Consider the following 15,112-nt stretch of genomic DNA (forward strand, 5'->3'; position numbering starts at 1 on the left):
AACTTTGTACTAGAAGATATCAGTATTGAGTATAAATGAATTTTTAGTTTAGAGCCCATTAAAATTATGAAACTCCAGACTGGTACTTTTCCAATGCTGCTCCTCAGAATTAAAAGAACATGGTGGCTGGGGTGTTGCAGAGCACTGGGTGTGACACACAGCTGACCTGTGGGACCTTTTTTTTTAAAGGCAACTGGATGAATGCTGCCTTAGCTTGTATTTTATAAGGACGATGTGATGGATTCACTGGCGTCTGAATAGACATTTGAGAAGAAAGCTCTCCTTATAGGACTTAGATCATCCCCCAAAATGCTACCTTGTAATGATGGTCACTAGACTAGTCTCAAAAGGCTGTTGTTTGTATGTAGACACTTCAAATTTTAAGAGAGAGACTGGTTTTAATATCATAATTTGAAGGTGGTTGTGTTGTTTCTTCTGGATTGTTTAGTTTAAGAACCGGAATGGTTTTCATTAAGAACCATGACTATATCTGGTTAGCTCAGTAACAGAAGAAACTTTTGACTTTCTTGCTGATTCGTGCTGGAACTAGTTCATGAAATTGCTGACCCACTCCCAAATCACGCTCCTGGGGATAGAAAGCTGAATTTCCACACTGTATCCTCTCCAACCTCTTCTTCGCTTCCATCGGTGCCTCAGTGTGTCCTTCACTCTTCACCGGAGGCCATATTTAAAAACCCTACTGTTACCAGGAGAAATACTGTCCTCCTCCTGCCCACAGGATCTCTCACAGGTGGTGAGAGGCAGGAGTGAATCCGATTAAGCTGTGTGGTCTAGAAGAGTCTGTTAGATTAGAGGAAACAAACTGTTCTTAGCGTCATCCTTCAAACCAGATCATGTCTTTGGACTAAAACAAACTGTATCACTGCTTTAAAAACAGTTGAAAATCACTTATTATACACTTTTGATACTAAGGCTTTAGGAGCTTAGCAATATGGCTATTTCTATAAAATTGTTAAATAGAGATAGCAGTAGCCTGGTAAGGTTTTTATGACAAAATTGCCCATTATATTGAACCAAGTTTATACATATAACCTAAATAGGAAGATCATAATGGGCATGTATCCATCTAGACAGAATTTGAGAGGTATAATCTAACTGAATATTAGTTATTGCTCAACAGTTGACGTTTTCAGGGAATAAGCTGAAGGGCCGTCATGCGTGAGCGCCTAGCATAATGCCTTGAAAGCCAGTGCTACTTTATTTTATGTTTTTAATAAATTCAACAGCAATATAGATAATTTATTCTTGGAGGAACTTTCTGATTTTAAGCTGAAATAAACTAAGAATTGCCAAGTGCCTCAAAGGGATTTTGGCCAAGGACCAATAGACAGGCACACTTCAGAAACACATATATGTATAATGTGAAAATTTATCACCATGTTTTATTCTAATAAAGTTTAATTTTATTAAAAAAGACAAAGATAGAAATATCAGAAGAAAGTATTGGAAAAATGTTCTAGTTTATCTCTTTTCGATTTTTGAAGCCAGGTCCTTGGTGAATTTCCTGTTAACTCAGGGCTGCATATGTGGTAGTATACTGCTGGTCAGCTCATGCAGGAGCAAAAACCAAACCAAACCAAACAAAAACATACCTGCCATGATAGAGATTAAATTCATTTTAATGATAGCTGAATGAATGCTTTGGTAAAGACACATTTTAATGTACTTTTATTTGCATGCATAAATGATCTCAAGCAAAGCAGAAGCAGTAGCAGAGTGACAAATTTGCATTTAAGATGTTCATTTTAATAAACAAATATAGAATTTGGGTGCTCAAGCCTGTGGTCTAAAACAAACCAGAGGCCCTGAGTACATCCAGCTCAAATCACTTAAAAAATATCTGATTCTTTTTCTAATCATATAAAAATAGTATTCTCCTAGTAAACTCCATGTTGAATCTTAAAACGTGGAGTTTAAGTCACACACTGGACAGCCCAATCAGCAAACCATGAAGTATTAATTAAAATTTTTCCCACTCTCATGACCCTTTTCTTTCAGTTTGCTAGTACTGATTAGGGGAGAGGTGTTACGTAGCCAACAAACAACATTCTCTGATTAGGACTCACCTCTTTGCTGGCCTCAACTTAAAGGGTTGCTAGGTTTGAGAGAATAACAGATATCTCACTTTCACACAAAAAAATGGATGGATGGATGGACGGGTGGATGAATAAATAGACAGAAGGAAGGAAAGAAAGGAAAAGAAGGAGGGGAGGTAGAAAGGAAGAGAGGAGAAGGAAAAGAAAGACCCCTGCCCTATATAATGCATATGAAATAAAATGGATGTGTTATCAATCTGATAGTGTATTTAGTTTTAAAACGTGAATGTAGTTAAGTATTTGAAAGAAAAAAATCGGCTGTTAATTTTTGGAAGAAAGCAATGGCCATTTAACTATTTTTCTTAGCAGGCTTTTACTTAATCTTCCCTTTAAGAATCCCTAAGGGAAAGAAAGTTAACATTTAAATTTTTAAATTTTAAATGAAAACTTTCTTTTTCCTGTCGTTATTCTACGGCTCTTTGCAAATCGATGTGGGTGGTTAAAAATCATTACATTACTGGCGAGGTTCACAAAAATGGATGCAAATAGATATTGTGTAGATTTGTTAAACTTGAAGAACAGACAGATGCTTTTAATATGAATCTGAAATGTGATAGTCCCAGTGTAAAATATATTTTATGTGTCAAAACAAAGAAAAAAGCTAAAATTAAAGATTAGAAAATCTAGGAAAAACAATAAAATGTCGTTCTATTTGCCCATTTTGGGTATACAATGTGTAAAATTTTTTGTTATCAAAGAGCAAAGAATTTGGTAAACATAATGATAATATAATTGCAAATACAAGTTACATTATTTTAAGGGAAAATGTTTAACCAGTAATGTGTATCTGAAACTAAATGTATGAATTACAAGTGTTGAACTATCCTTCTCTTCTTCTCTCCCCAGAACATTGCTAAGCAACATTTTATGAGAATATTCCATAATTCAGTTTCTGATTGTGACTGCCTTTATCAATGATTCATATCAAAAAGCAATGTTTTATACTATAGCTTAGTATTAAAACATCGTTGATGTAATCACAGGATGATATCCATTCTCTAGGTTATCAGAGAGATAAGAGCAGGACTTTCCTCCAAGGGCAATATGTCCATTGGATTTTGGAATTTAAAATGAAAACGAATGAGCAATCACAGAAGACTGTTGTTATGTTTTCCTAGAATTTATATGGTTTGTTTTCTCTCCATAATCCTCCTACTCATTATGCTTAAAAATCTGAAGCATCATGCACATCTTACTGTTCTGTCCTCAAATAATCTTTCATTTAACTTTTACTTAACTGCTTTTTAAAGTACTGCTAGCATGTTCTGTTGGGAGCCTCAGAAGAACTGCTATTTTTACCCTTTTACACATTCATATGCATGGACAGAAATATAGAATAAGTATTTACATTATATTTACATGCATGTGCACACGTGCTTATAAGCATGTAAGCAGGGGACAGGTCAAGGACCACTTACTAAAATGGAAATTTAAAATTGTTTTGATAATGAAATTATAAACATTGTTACAACATCCTAATTTCCTTATGGCTAAAAGTTGTGAAAATTATATAATCTTGCTTGAGACTCAAAAAGAATCCCACAATATACAAATGTTTTTCAGATCAATACATAACTTTCTTCTAAAATGCTATATCATGCCCATCGAACCAATGGAGCCAAAGCATGTATCATTAATAAGGTTATTTTAGAAGATGATTTTAGTAACTTGAATAGAGATGAAGTGAATAGCCCAAGACCTCAGTGTGCATGTTACCAGTCTGTGTTCATGCTGAACTTAGTGTGTAAGGATTAAATCTTTTTATTTGGGAGAAAATATTTACAACATATATATCTTCTCAGACATATAGGTTCAAAATTAGTTATTTAAAATGCTCCTGTGGTTATGTTTTTTACATCTTATTTACATCATCTTGACCTTTTTTTCTTTCTCTTCACTTGCTTTTTAGTATGATAAAATGTAAAGCCGTTTACTTTCATCATTTGTGATTACAAATGTAGAGCATACAGAGTTACAATTCTTAAATGTAAATGTTTCAGCTACAGTTCCTGTCAAACCGCATTCACTTGCTAAGCTGCTGAGTCATTGACCTGATATTCAGATGCCCTTTCAAAGCAGGCCTGAATTCCTGGATCTCTCCACAGTCGTTTTATTACCTCAGCCAATTCAGGCATCATGCTGCCATCTTCCAGGGTATTTGTTATCGCATAAAGTTGTCTTTGGTCTTTCTATAGCATTGTTTTTGTGAGAAGGATAAAAATACGTTGTTATTTGGAATCACATATTCATTTTTTTCCAATAGAGCATTTCAATTTGTTGATTCTTATTTCATTCAGTAATAATTTTATTGAGCATCTAGTCACTATATTTTCAGGTTAATACATTAGAACTCAAGTTCCGTATAAGGACTGGCTCATGTCCAGAAAAGTTTTTCATTGCAAAAACTGTGAACTATTACGTGGAGAAATTAGGATATTTTGGTATATATCACTGACTTCTAAATGTGATGTAAAGAGGGGTAACAATATTTTAGTGTGAGTCCACTGAGCTTCTAGACAACCAAAATGCTAGTGTCAAAGGGTAATGAACCTGATCTCGTCAGACACATTGTCTTCCTTTGATTATGGCCATATATTTTCCAGGAAACAAAAATACCAAGTAAGAATTAGAGTAAAAAAGGAAATTAAAACTCAGTACTCTAAAATTATAGTTTAAAAAACTGTATTGATATATAGTATTATTTGCGATCACGTACCTCTTTGTAATCATAAAAATTAGCAATGGTAAACTTTTTTAAAAAATTAATTTTATTTTTGGCTGCGTTGAGCCTTCGTTGCTGCAAGCGGGCTTTCTAGTTTCAGCGAGTGGGGGCTACTCTTCGTTGCGATGCACGGGCTTCTCATTGCGGTGGCTTCTTCTGTTGCAGAGCGCAGCCTCTAGGCGAGCAGGCTTCAGTAGTTGCAGCGCACGGGCTCAGAAGTTGTGGTGCATGGGCTTAGTTGCTCTGTGACATGTGGGATCTTCCCGGACCAGGGCTCAACGCTGTGTCCCCTGTACCTGCATTAGCAGGCGGATTCTCAACTACTGTGCCACCAGGGAAGCCCAGCAATGGTAAACATTTTGATCCACCCAGTTTTTGAACATCCTTGTAGGTGTTGTCACTTGCGTGCCTTTGGGGCAAATCGATAGGGCAGAGTTGAGACTTCATTAGGAAAAGAGATGGGATGGAAGTAAAGTAAAAACAGGAAAAGGAGAAAAGAAAAAGCAAGCATTGTGTTACTCCTGATGGGATATTTGGAAGTGACAAGGGCAGAAGGAAATAAAAGTCTGAGTAAATAATGTAGTCCACAGTTTACTTAAACTAATAATCAAAAACTGGTTTATGACAAAAATTTTTGATTAAGAATCTGGATTTCAGACTAATTCAGTTATTGACCATGATGCTAGACCAAGCAAATGAAGAAATCTGGGCTCAAATCTTGGTTGTCAGACTCCAAAGCTCATGCTCTTTCTTGCTTAAACTCTTTTGAGTGCATATTATTATAACGACTCACATGACATTTAGCACTTGTAATATTTTAAATAATCCTGACAACAGTAGTCACATAGACACAATATTTTCTCCGTCTTACAAATGACGAATCTAAAACTTGGAGGTAAATTTGCCAAATCAATGAAGACAATAAGCATTGAAGAGTCAAACCCAAACGTATTTTCTGCAAAATCAGGTGGATACCAGTGAAGTATGTCCAATAAGAACCTGATGACTTTCTGATATAATTCAATTTATTATTATTTGAAATCTATGACAGGCTTCTGTCACCATTTTACTAAAAATCTGCTCTTTGCATGAAGAACTAAGGGTATAGCTCTCATTGTTAAAGAGAGGCTCTGTTGAGACTAAAAACCTTACTTCATCTTTCTTCAATCGGATTTTATTGCCAAACCAAACTGGTCAGATGACCACTAGGCCACAAACTTTAACTGGCCCAAATCAAGGGCTTTGATCCTATTTTATTGCATAAACAAAAGGTGAACTTTAAGATCCTTCTTCCCGATTAGTTTGATGTGATAGGAAAGTGCAAATTAGTGAAATATGATCCGATCACTTTGCTGGCATCATCCTATTTGCTTCCTTCCACACTAAAGTGCGATTTAGGACAAATGATGCAGCGCAACAGCTGCTCAAACAGTATTGTCCCCAAATGGAAAAAAAATCACATGCCTTGTAAGCTTTACAAAAGAAGCTATTATATACTCTTTCATTCTTTTAAATAGTCACCATTTTTAATTTACATATACTTTATTCGTCGAGGTATCAAGAATATAGTCTCACCATGAGCATTTAAATGTCCTGAAGTCCTCTTTGATCATCATTTATTATTAGCTTCCCCAAGGGCAAGCCATCCTGTCAGTTTGGTTTTGTCTTTCAAGACCTTTTATATTTTAGTGCACTGCATGCACAGGTAAAGTTGACGGTAGTGATTTTCAAACCAGGCTGCACATTGTAAACATGTGGGGTACTTTTAAAAAAATGTCAATACCAGGACCCCAACCCAAACAAAATGAGTGAATCTCCAGGTGTCACGGTCTGCAAAGGTAGCTTTAAAAATCTCCCAGGTGTCTCAGATGTGCAGCCTGAGTTGAGAATACCTGGCAACGTATTTTTTTTAACCATAAATAATATCGTATTAGACATACTGCAATTCAATGCTTGAAGTTCTTCTACAGTTATCAAAGGGTTGATGATAATTAAAGAGTCCAAATTGATATTGTTTAAGGGATTGGGCCCACCAATGAAATTTGAATTTTTGAAATACATCACACCAAAATTAACAGCTATCATGAACAGTCTTCTATATAACAGCCAAGTTGATTGAACATCAGACTCCTACCTATTATCTTCCAGATTAAAAAAAAAAAAAAAAAAAAACTCCAGTAATTTCCCGTCAAACTCAGAATAAAATTCCAAATTCCTTACTGTGGCTCACAAGGCTCTACATTTTTAGCCACGTCTTCCTTTCTAATTTTATTTCCTGCCTCCCCCTTACCCCTGCACTTCTGTCCCTCTTTCCTCAAGACACACTGGACTCCTTACTATTCCTTGAACTCTCCAAGCCCCCATTTCAGAGCTTTTGAGAATGGCTGATCCCTTCGTGTGTTTGCTGTGGCTCACTTCCTACTTCATTGAAATCTTCCCAAATCTTCATCTCTTCCCAAATACCACCTCCTCAAGAATGCCTTCCCTACCACCCTTTCTTTCATTCTTTTATCACTTTCTAGCCCCTTAACCTCCTTGATTTTTCTTCATAGTACTTATTGCTACCTATATAGTACACAGTTCTTTATATCTTTTATATTACACTATAAGCATATGAAGGCAGAGATTTTATTGTTTTGTTCATTTCTATATCCTTAAAACCAAGAACAGAACCTAACACATAGTACATGTCCCTGAAATATTGTTGAATGGATGAATCAGTAAAATGAATATACTAATTAGCTCAGACCTTATGTTCTAGAGAAATTTTAAGGAATGTCTAATAATTTCCCAGAAGTTTCAAATAATTCACAGTGGGTATGAGTGGCATCCTAAAGAAATTTTTTTTCCCTATCATGTATTTGGAAAAGCTTGGGAATTATGGTGGTTCTAGAATAGCTCATTCTCTTAATGTTGGATAGTTCTAGAATTATGTTGCATAGAAAGTGAAATACATGTTTCTTCAACAAGTTACTCAGACTTTCTTCATCAACATTAGTGACCTCAGATGATCCTAGAACCTTGTGGAACTCATTCTGAACCCTAGAATCATATTTCAAAATGTTGCAGAAAAAAATATTGATATATCAATGGAAGGAAAGGATATCATAGCCTAATAATTTGCAGAACTGTCAGGTTCAGAATACCAAGTTTTAACTATAGGATTTTCAGAGCCTTTGCTTACAAATACTGTTGGTAAATTTCCAGTAAGTTGTTACAGTACATATGTATCCCAAACTTATTTGATTACAGAACTTTTATTATAGAACATCTTGAGGAATCAGTGTTCTTTAGTTGAAATTATAGGATTCACTTCATAGCGTGCTATGTCAAAGATGGTCACAACACCCAAAATGTGTAATTAAAGTGGTGTTAATTTTCAGCATCCTTTTATGTTGGTCTAGTGATCGCTTTAGATGCTCTAAAATAGAATATAGGAATATTCAGAGAGAGTAAATGCCTTTATTATTTCCCCCTCTTGTTTCTTCAACTTTACCCTCTTTAAAGTTATATACTCATGAAATTAGTTTATCAAACATTAAACCAAAAGAAACAAGAATGACCCCCCTTTAGCTGTATTCCCCTTCAACTACAGATTCTCTCTCTCTCATACTCTTCAGCGATAGTTCTTTAAACTCTGTTCTCATATCTACTCATTTCTGAACACACTTCATTGGATTCTGCATTCACAACTTTTCTGAAACCTCTCCCATAATCTCTACATTATCAAATCCATTAGATTCTTTTAAATATACTACCTTCTTGACCTCTTCAGACCTTTCAATTTAGATCACCTTCCTTTGGAGCACTTCACTCAGGTTCCATGATTCCATATTCTCCTGGTTTTCTTCTTACTGTTCCATCATTTTCTCCAAAGTTTCCTATTCCTCTCAAATGACTGGAAACTGTTGGAGTTTTTCAACATTGTTACCTAAGTCTCCATTCTCCTTAGTGCCCTTCTCTTCTCAATCTGAGCACTTGATCTCTTCCATCCCATCCCCTTCCTTAATGTAAATTATATGCCTTAGTGTAAGCGTATGGCAGTAACACTGAGACTTAAGTCTCTAACCAAGTATCCCCTTTGAACTTCAGATGCACATTTTTAACTGTTCATACATGTGGATAGCTCGCAGAATTACAAACTCAACATTTCCAAAGGGAAATGTATTAGTTCCGCCCCATCCTCATTAGTACAGTCTTCCCTTTCTCAGTAATTCTCTCTGCACATGACGAGGATTTAGCTGCTCTTTTGAAATAGCTCATGCTTTGTAATTACTTGTTCAACACCAAACTCTCTTCTCTAGAGGGCAAATACTATTTCCATCTCATTTACTGCTGATTCCTCAGTATATTCCTAGTGTCCAGTCAGATGTCTGCCATATCAATAATAGTTTGATGAAAAAAAACTTTTTCAAATGGTATTGGTTGTGTAGACTTCAATACATAAGTGTTAATGAGCCTCCATTCAATGCGATTATTGGAAAGTAAAAATACCTAATATTTACTGAGAGCTTAACGTTCTTCAATACTTTGTGTTTATGTGGGTTTCTTATGGTTTTGCTTCCTCCTGTAATAGTCATTGTAATTTAATGATGAAAGCACTAACACTGTGTGGATGAAAAATCTGAAACCTAAGTAACTTGTCCAGACTTACAGAACCAGTGACTAATAAAGCTCATGTATATTTTCGGTTAGGATACTTTCTGTCTTTGAATGGCAATCTGTGTGATGATGTACAAACTGTATAAAATAAATTGAAATACATAAACTGTATAAGTAAATTGAAAGCTAAATTGAAAGCCATAGGACACCAGATCTCTGAAAGCCACACATAAGCAAAGTGCTTAGCAATGATCTGTTGAATAAACAGTTTAAGCCAGGTAGAGAGTGTATTAATCTTAAAATCAAATACTGAAGAATGTGATTGAAACTGCTATCATCTACATTAATTGAAATCAAAATATGAGCTATATAGTACCTGCCAACTGTGATGCTTGAGGACATAAGTACCTAAGGAGTTATGTCAATTGCTTAGTGCTGCTTAAGTTACTGTTTACACCATTTAATGTAGGGTTTGAATAAATGACATTTATTTCTATTTTGTAGTTAGAGTAATGGCAGCCATGTACAGAGTCTATTTTCACTCCACCTGCATGCCAGATCATTAAGACTCTTAACCAACACATTTCAGGTATTTAGTGATGACTGGCATCACTGATTTGCAAACATTGGGCTGCATGAAACAAAAAATATATTTAAGTAGCAGTGGGCAAGGTAGTGATGCAAATAAATGCAATATTACACATGCAAATTCAAACATTGCTAAATCATCCTCAGAGGATTGCAGAAGGAAAACCTGTTTGAGGAACTATTATTGCTTAGAAGGGAGAAAATAAAAGAAATAATCCTAATTGTTAAAAATCCTTGTATAGGGAAAAGCACTATAGTGGAAGCCAGGAGAAGCGGGTTTTGCCCTAAACTTTGCCTATTTAATGCAGGTCAACTTGCTAATCCTCTCTGGCCCTTCTTTTTTGTTTACATCTTTAAATAAGGGGATTATACTTGGTTGTCTCTTAAGGGTCAGTCATTAGCGTTTTACTTAGCAAGGTTATTTCTTTTCAAGAGAAAGATTTCAATATTCCGAGGACAAAGATATACACAGAGTTCTGAAACTTTTTGTGGTGTTTATAACATGACGTCTAGAGGAAATGAAGTAATTTAACATAACATTCACATCTTGTCCTATCACTTAAGACACACTGGAAAATAGGAGTGCCTACTTTCTATTTATAACAGTAACGAAGGCATCCTCTTTAATGGCGGTAATTACCCTCTGTTAAATCCATTGTTGCTGTTCCATGGTGTGTACCTGCCGCTGAGTTCTCAAAGTTGAAATGCCTAGACATTTAATTTGGCTGAACTCTTCTTTCCCTTCCACTCATTCAAACAGAGCTCAAAGTTTTACCACTAGTTTTGGAATACACACCTATTGAAAGTTAAGGTCTTTGTGTATGCTAATCACTTTTTTGCATAATATGTTCTTGTTGCTTTCTGTTTTTTTTTTCTTATTGCTTTTAAAAGTGCTTGTGTTAGGCATTAGGCATTAGGCATCATTTGAATGACATATTACTAAGGATTTGCGTTGCATCCATACACATAGAGGCTTTAGCATAGGGGGAAAAACAACACAAATGCCTCCCAAGATATTAGAACCTTCAAATACAAGGACTCTTAGTGAAAGGAGTAAAGGCATTACCGATACCTATTATTTATTGTTTTTAATATTTGATTGCCAGTAATGGCTGTATTTCTACTTCAAAAATGGCCACGTTTGTCCTGCTGTAGCAAACAATTAAATAACTTAAATAAGTGAATAAAATAGTCAATTAAAGGCTGTAGAAAAAAAACAGTAAAATGTCTTTATGGATAGATCAGGAGTAAGTTCATTAAAGAAATCCCAGTTCTCTGTCAAAAATTGAAATTAGAATATTACTTTAATTAGTAAATTTAAATGGCAATTATAAATAAACTTGGGGGCATTTAGGTTTTCTTCCTGGAACAGATTCTGATCGCTATACTTTTCTCATAGGATGAGGAAATATCTTTCACCAAGCAAATTGACAAAAGCACAGTTAACAAAATCCAGTTGTAGTGGGACTTAAGCAATATTGCTTTTTAAGGGCTGCAATTGATGTGAGACAGAGCTCTCTACCTGGAAGTTCATTCCTAGATCTGTTCAAATTAATAAGTATTTACTGGGCATTTTCAGTAACATATTTCATGCACTGAAGAGAATGAATGAATTATAAAAGTCCCTCCTCCCTAAAAACAGACTACTGCACCATTGCCCCATACAGTAGCCACCAGACACGTCAATTAAAATTAAGTAAAATTAAAAGTTTAGTTCCTCAATCACACTAGTCACATATGGAGAGCACAGGTGTAACATTCCTGTCACCACAGAAAGTTCTACTGGAGAGTAGTAGATTACAGGAAGATAGGGCATGAAATTCTATTTTTGTACAGTGTGATAATGTTTAGCAAAAATACTGGCAGGTGGTATGATGAACTAGAAAAAGTGATCAACTCTATTGGGAGTGGTTGTAAGCGATCAGGGAGACTGCCTGGCAGCAGTGATGATCAGCTGATTTTTCAAGGATAAATAGTTATTTCCAGAGAGTCAAAAGGAAAAGGAACATTTTAGGCAGAAGGATCTGTGTGACCAAATAGATGCTGACAATCGTCAAGCTTTCAGTATGTGCCAAACATTGTTTTAAGTGCTTTCTATGTCTTATTTCTTACAATAAGCCTTCATTTAAAGTAGGTAAAATTATCACCTACAATTTACAGGTAAGAAACATAGGCATAGATACATTAAGACATTATCCCTGACTTAAAATGTTAGTGTGTAGTACAGCTGTTCAACAAACACAGTCTGCTTTTAGAGCCTGTGATCTTAGCCACTAAGCTGTATTGCCACCCATAGCATGCTAGTGGACAGGACTGTTTTAGTCCAGCATTTCTGAAGCAGGAAGTAGGAAGGGGGGAATTGTGGGATGTTAGGATGAAGAGATAGGCAAGAGCTGGATTCTGAACTGTTGATTTACCACGTCTAGGAGCTTCATCTTGATAGTATAGGTGAAGCATTCACTTTATGAAGGAGATACAATCATTTTTTCAGGGATCGGTTGGTGGCAGTGTGGATAATGCAGTGGAAGGAAGAGAGGGGGAAGTAGAAACAGCACAGCAAGATGCCGTTATTAATCCAGGTCAGAAATGCTGAGGTTTTGAACTAAGGCAGTGACAGTAGAGTTAAATGACATGTTGGGAAACATACCTTACGCAGATGTAGCATAACTTGGTAAGAGAGTGAGGGGTCAGTATAACTACACCTAGATTTATTTCTTTAGAGGCTGCTGTTGCTGTGATTCATTGTAGGGGACTACAGGCCAGATGGGCAGATAAGTTTAGTGTTGTTTATTCTGATTTAGACCTATCCACAGAATATAGAGGTAGATATTATCTGCTTCCCTAGTTCAGACAAAGTGTCTGAGTTTGGAAGAAATATTCTGGTACAGTCCCCTTGAAGATGATGGTGAAAATCAGTGGACTTCAGCGATTTTCATGTGATGAAGCCGTAGAGTAAGCAGACAAGAGGGCCTGATACAGTAGAGACACCAACAATGAAGATGTAGTTAAAGAATTGAGGAGGATAGTAGAGTTTGGAGGTGAACTGGGAAAGGGAGTGAACCTAGAAGCCAGGGTAAAGTTTTAGGAGGGAAAAACTCAATGAAGTCAAGTGGAATTAAAATAAGGACTTATCACTTTCTAAAAAATGGCAATTAGGAAATCATAACTGACATTTATAAGGGCAATTTTTGTGACGTGCCAGAGGCAAGAGCAATGGAAATGGTTGAAGGACAGATGGAAAGTGGAAGAAGAGAGCTAGTGTTCACTGTGCTTTTTTTTTTAACATCTTTATTGGAGTATAATTGCTTTAAAATGGTGTGTTAGTTTCTGCTTTATAACAAAGTGAATCAGTTATACATATACATATGTTCCCATATCTCTTCCCTCTTGCATCTCCCTCCTTCTGACCCTCCCTATCCCAACCCTCTAGGTGGTCACAAAGCACCGAGCTGATCTTCCTGTGCTATGCGGCTGCTTCCCACTAGCTATCTATTTTACGTTGGATAGTGTATATATGTCCATGCCACTCTCTCACTTTGTCACAGCTTACCCTTCCCCCTCCCCATATCGTCAAGTCCATTCTCTATTAGGTCTGTGTCTTACCCCTAGGTTCTTCATGACATTTTTTTTTCTTAAATTCCATATATATGTGTTAGCATACGGTATTTGTCTTTCTCCTTCTGACTTACTTCACTCTGTATGACAGACTCTAGGTCCATCCACCTCATTACAAATAGCTCAATTTCATTTCTTTTTATGGCTGAGTAATATTCCATTGTATATATGTGCCACATCTTCTTTATCCATTCATCCAATGATGGACACTTAGGTTGTTTCCATCTCTGGGCTATTGTAAATAGAGCTGCAATGAACATTTTGGTACATGACTCTTTTTGAATTATGGTTTTCTCAGGGTATATGCCCAGTAGTGGGATTGCTGGGTCATATGGTAGTTCTATTTGTAGTATTTTAAGGAGCCTCCATACTGTTCTCCATGGTGACTGTACCAATTCACATTCCCACCAGCAGTGCAAGAGTGTTCCCTTTTCTCCACACCCTCTCCAGCATTTATTGTTTCTAGATTTTTTGATGATGGCCATTCTGACTGGTGTGAGATATTATCTCATTGTAGTTTTGATTTGCATTTCTCTAATGATTAATGATGTTGAGCATTCTTTCATGTGTTTGTTGGCAGTCTGTATATCTTCTTTGGAGAAATGTCTATTTAGGTCTTCTGCCCGTTTTTGGATTGGGTTGTTTGTTTTTTTGTTATTGAGCTGCATGAACTGCTTATAAATTTTGGAGATTAATCCTTTCTCAGTTGCTTCATTTGCAAATATTTTCTCCCATTCTAAGGGTTGTCTTTTGGTCTTCTTTATGGTTTCCTTTGCTGTGCAAAAGCTTTGGAGTTTCATTAGGTCCCATTTGTTTATTTTTGTTTTTATTTCCACTTCTCTAGGAGGTGGGTCAAAAAGGATCTTGCTGTGATTTATGTCATACAGTGTTCTGCCTATGTTTTCCTCTAAGAGCTTGATACTTTCTGGCCTTACACTTAGGTCTTTAATCCATTTTGAGCTTATTTTTGTGTATGGTGTTAGGGAGTGATCTAATCTCATACTTTTACATGTAGCTGTCCAGTTTTCCTAGCACCACTTATTGAAGAGGCTGTCCTTTCTGCACTATACATTCCTGCCTCCTTTATCAAAGATAAGGTGACGATAGGTGCATGGGTTTATCTCTGGGCTTTCTATCCTGTTTCATTGATCTATCTTTCTGTTTTTGTGCCAGTACCATACTGTGTTGATTACTGTAGCTTTGTAGTATAGTCTGAAGTCAGGGAGCCTGATTGCTCCAGCTCCGTTTTTCATTCTCAAGATTGCTTTGGCTATTCGAGATCTTTTGTGTTTCCATACAAATTGTGAAATTTTTTGTTCTAATTCTGTGAAAGATGCCATTGGTAGTTTGATAGGAATTGCATTGAATCTGTAGATTGCTTTGGGTAGTAGAGTCATTTTCACAATGTTGATTCTTCCAATCCAAGAACATGGTATATCTCTCCATCCATTTGTATCATCTTTAATTT

At 36.1% G+C, this 15,112-nt stretch overlaps 1 protein-coding gene across 1 annotated transcript in view; it reads right to left on the minus strand.

Annotated features, from left to right (window-relative positions):
* GNAT3 (G protein subunit alpha transducin 3) overlaps window positions 1–15,112 on the minus strand; it is a 50,053-nt gene that overhangs the window by 12,381 nt on the left and 22,560 nt on the right. The window contains 1 exon segment of the mRNA XM_069540995.1: window positions 4,149–4,306. Within this exon segment, the coding sequence (XP_069397096.1) occupies window positions 4,149–4,306 (158 nt within the window).

Source organism: Delphinus delphis, chromosome 9 (assembly GCF_949987515.2).
Source record: "Delphinus delphis chromosome 9, mDelDel1.2, whole genome shotgun sequence".
NCBI classification, from domain to species: Eukaryota; Metazoa; Chordata; class Mammalia; order Artiodactyla; family Delphinidae; genus Delphinus; species Delphinus delphis.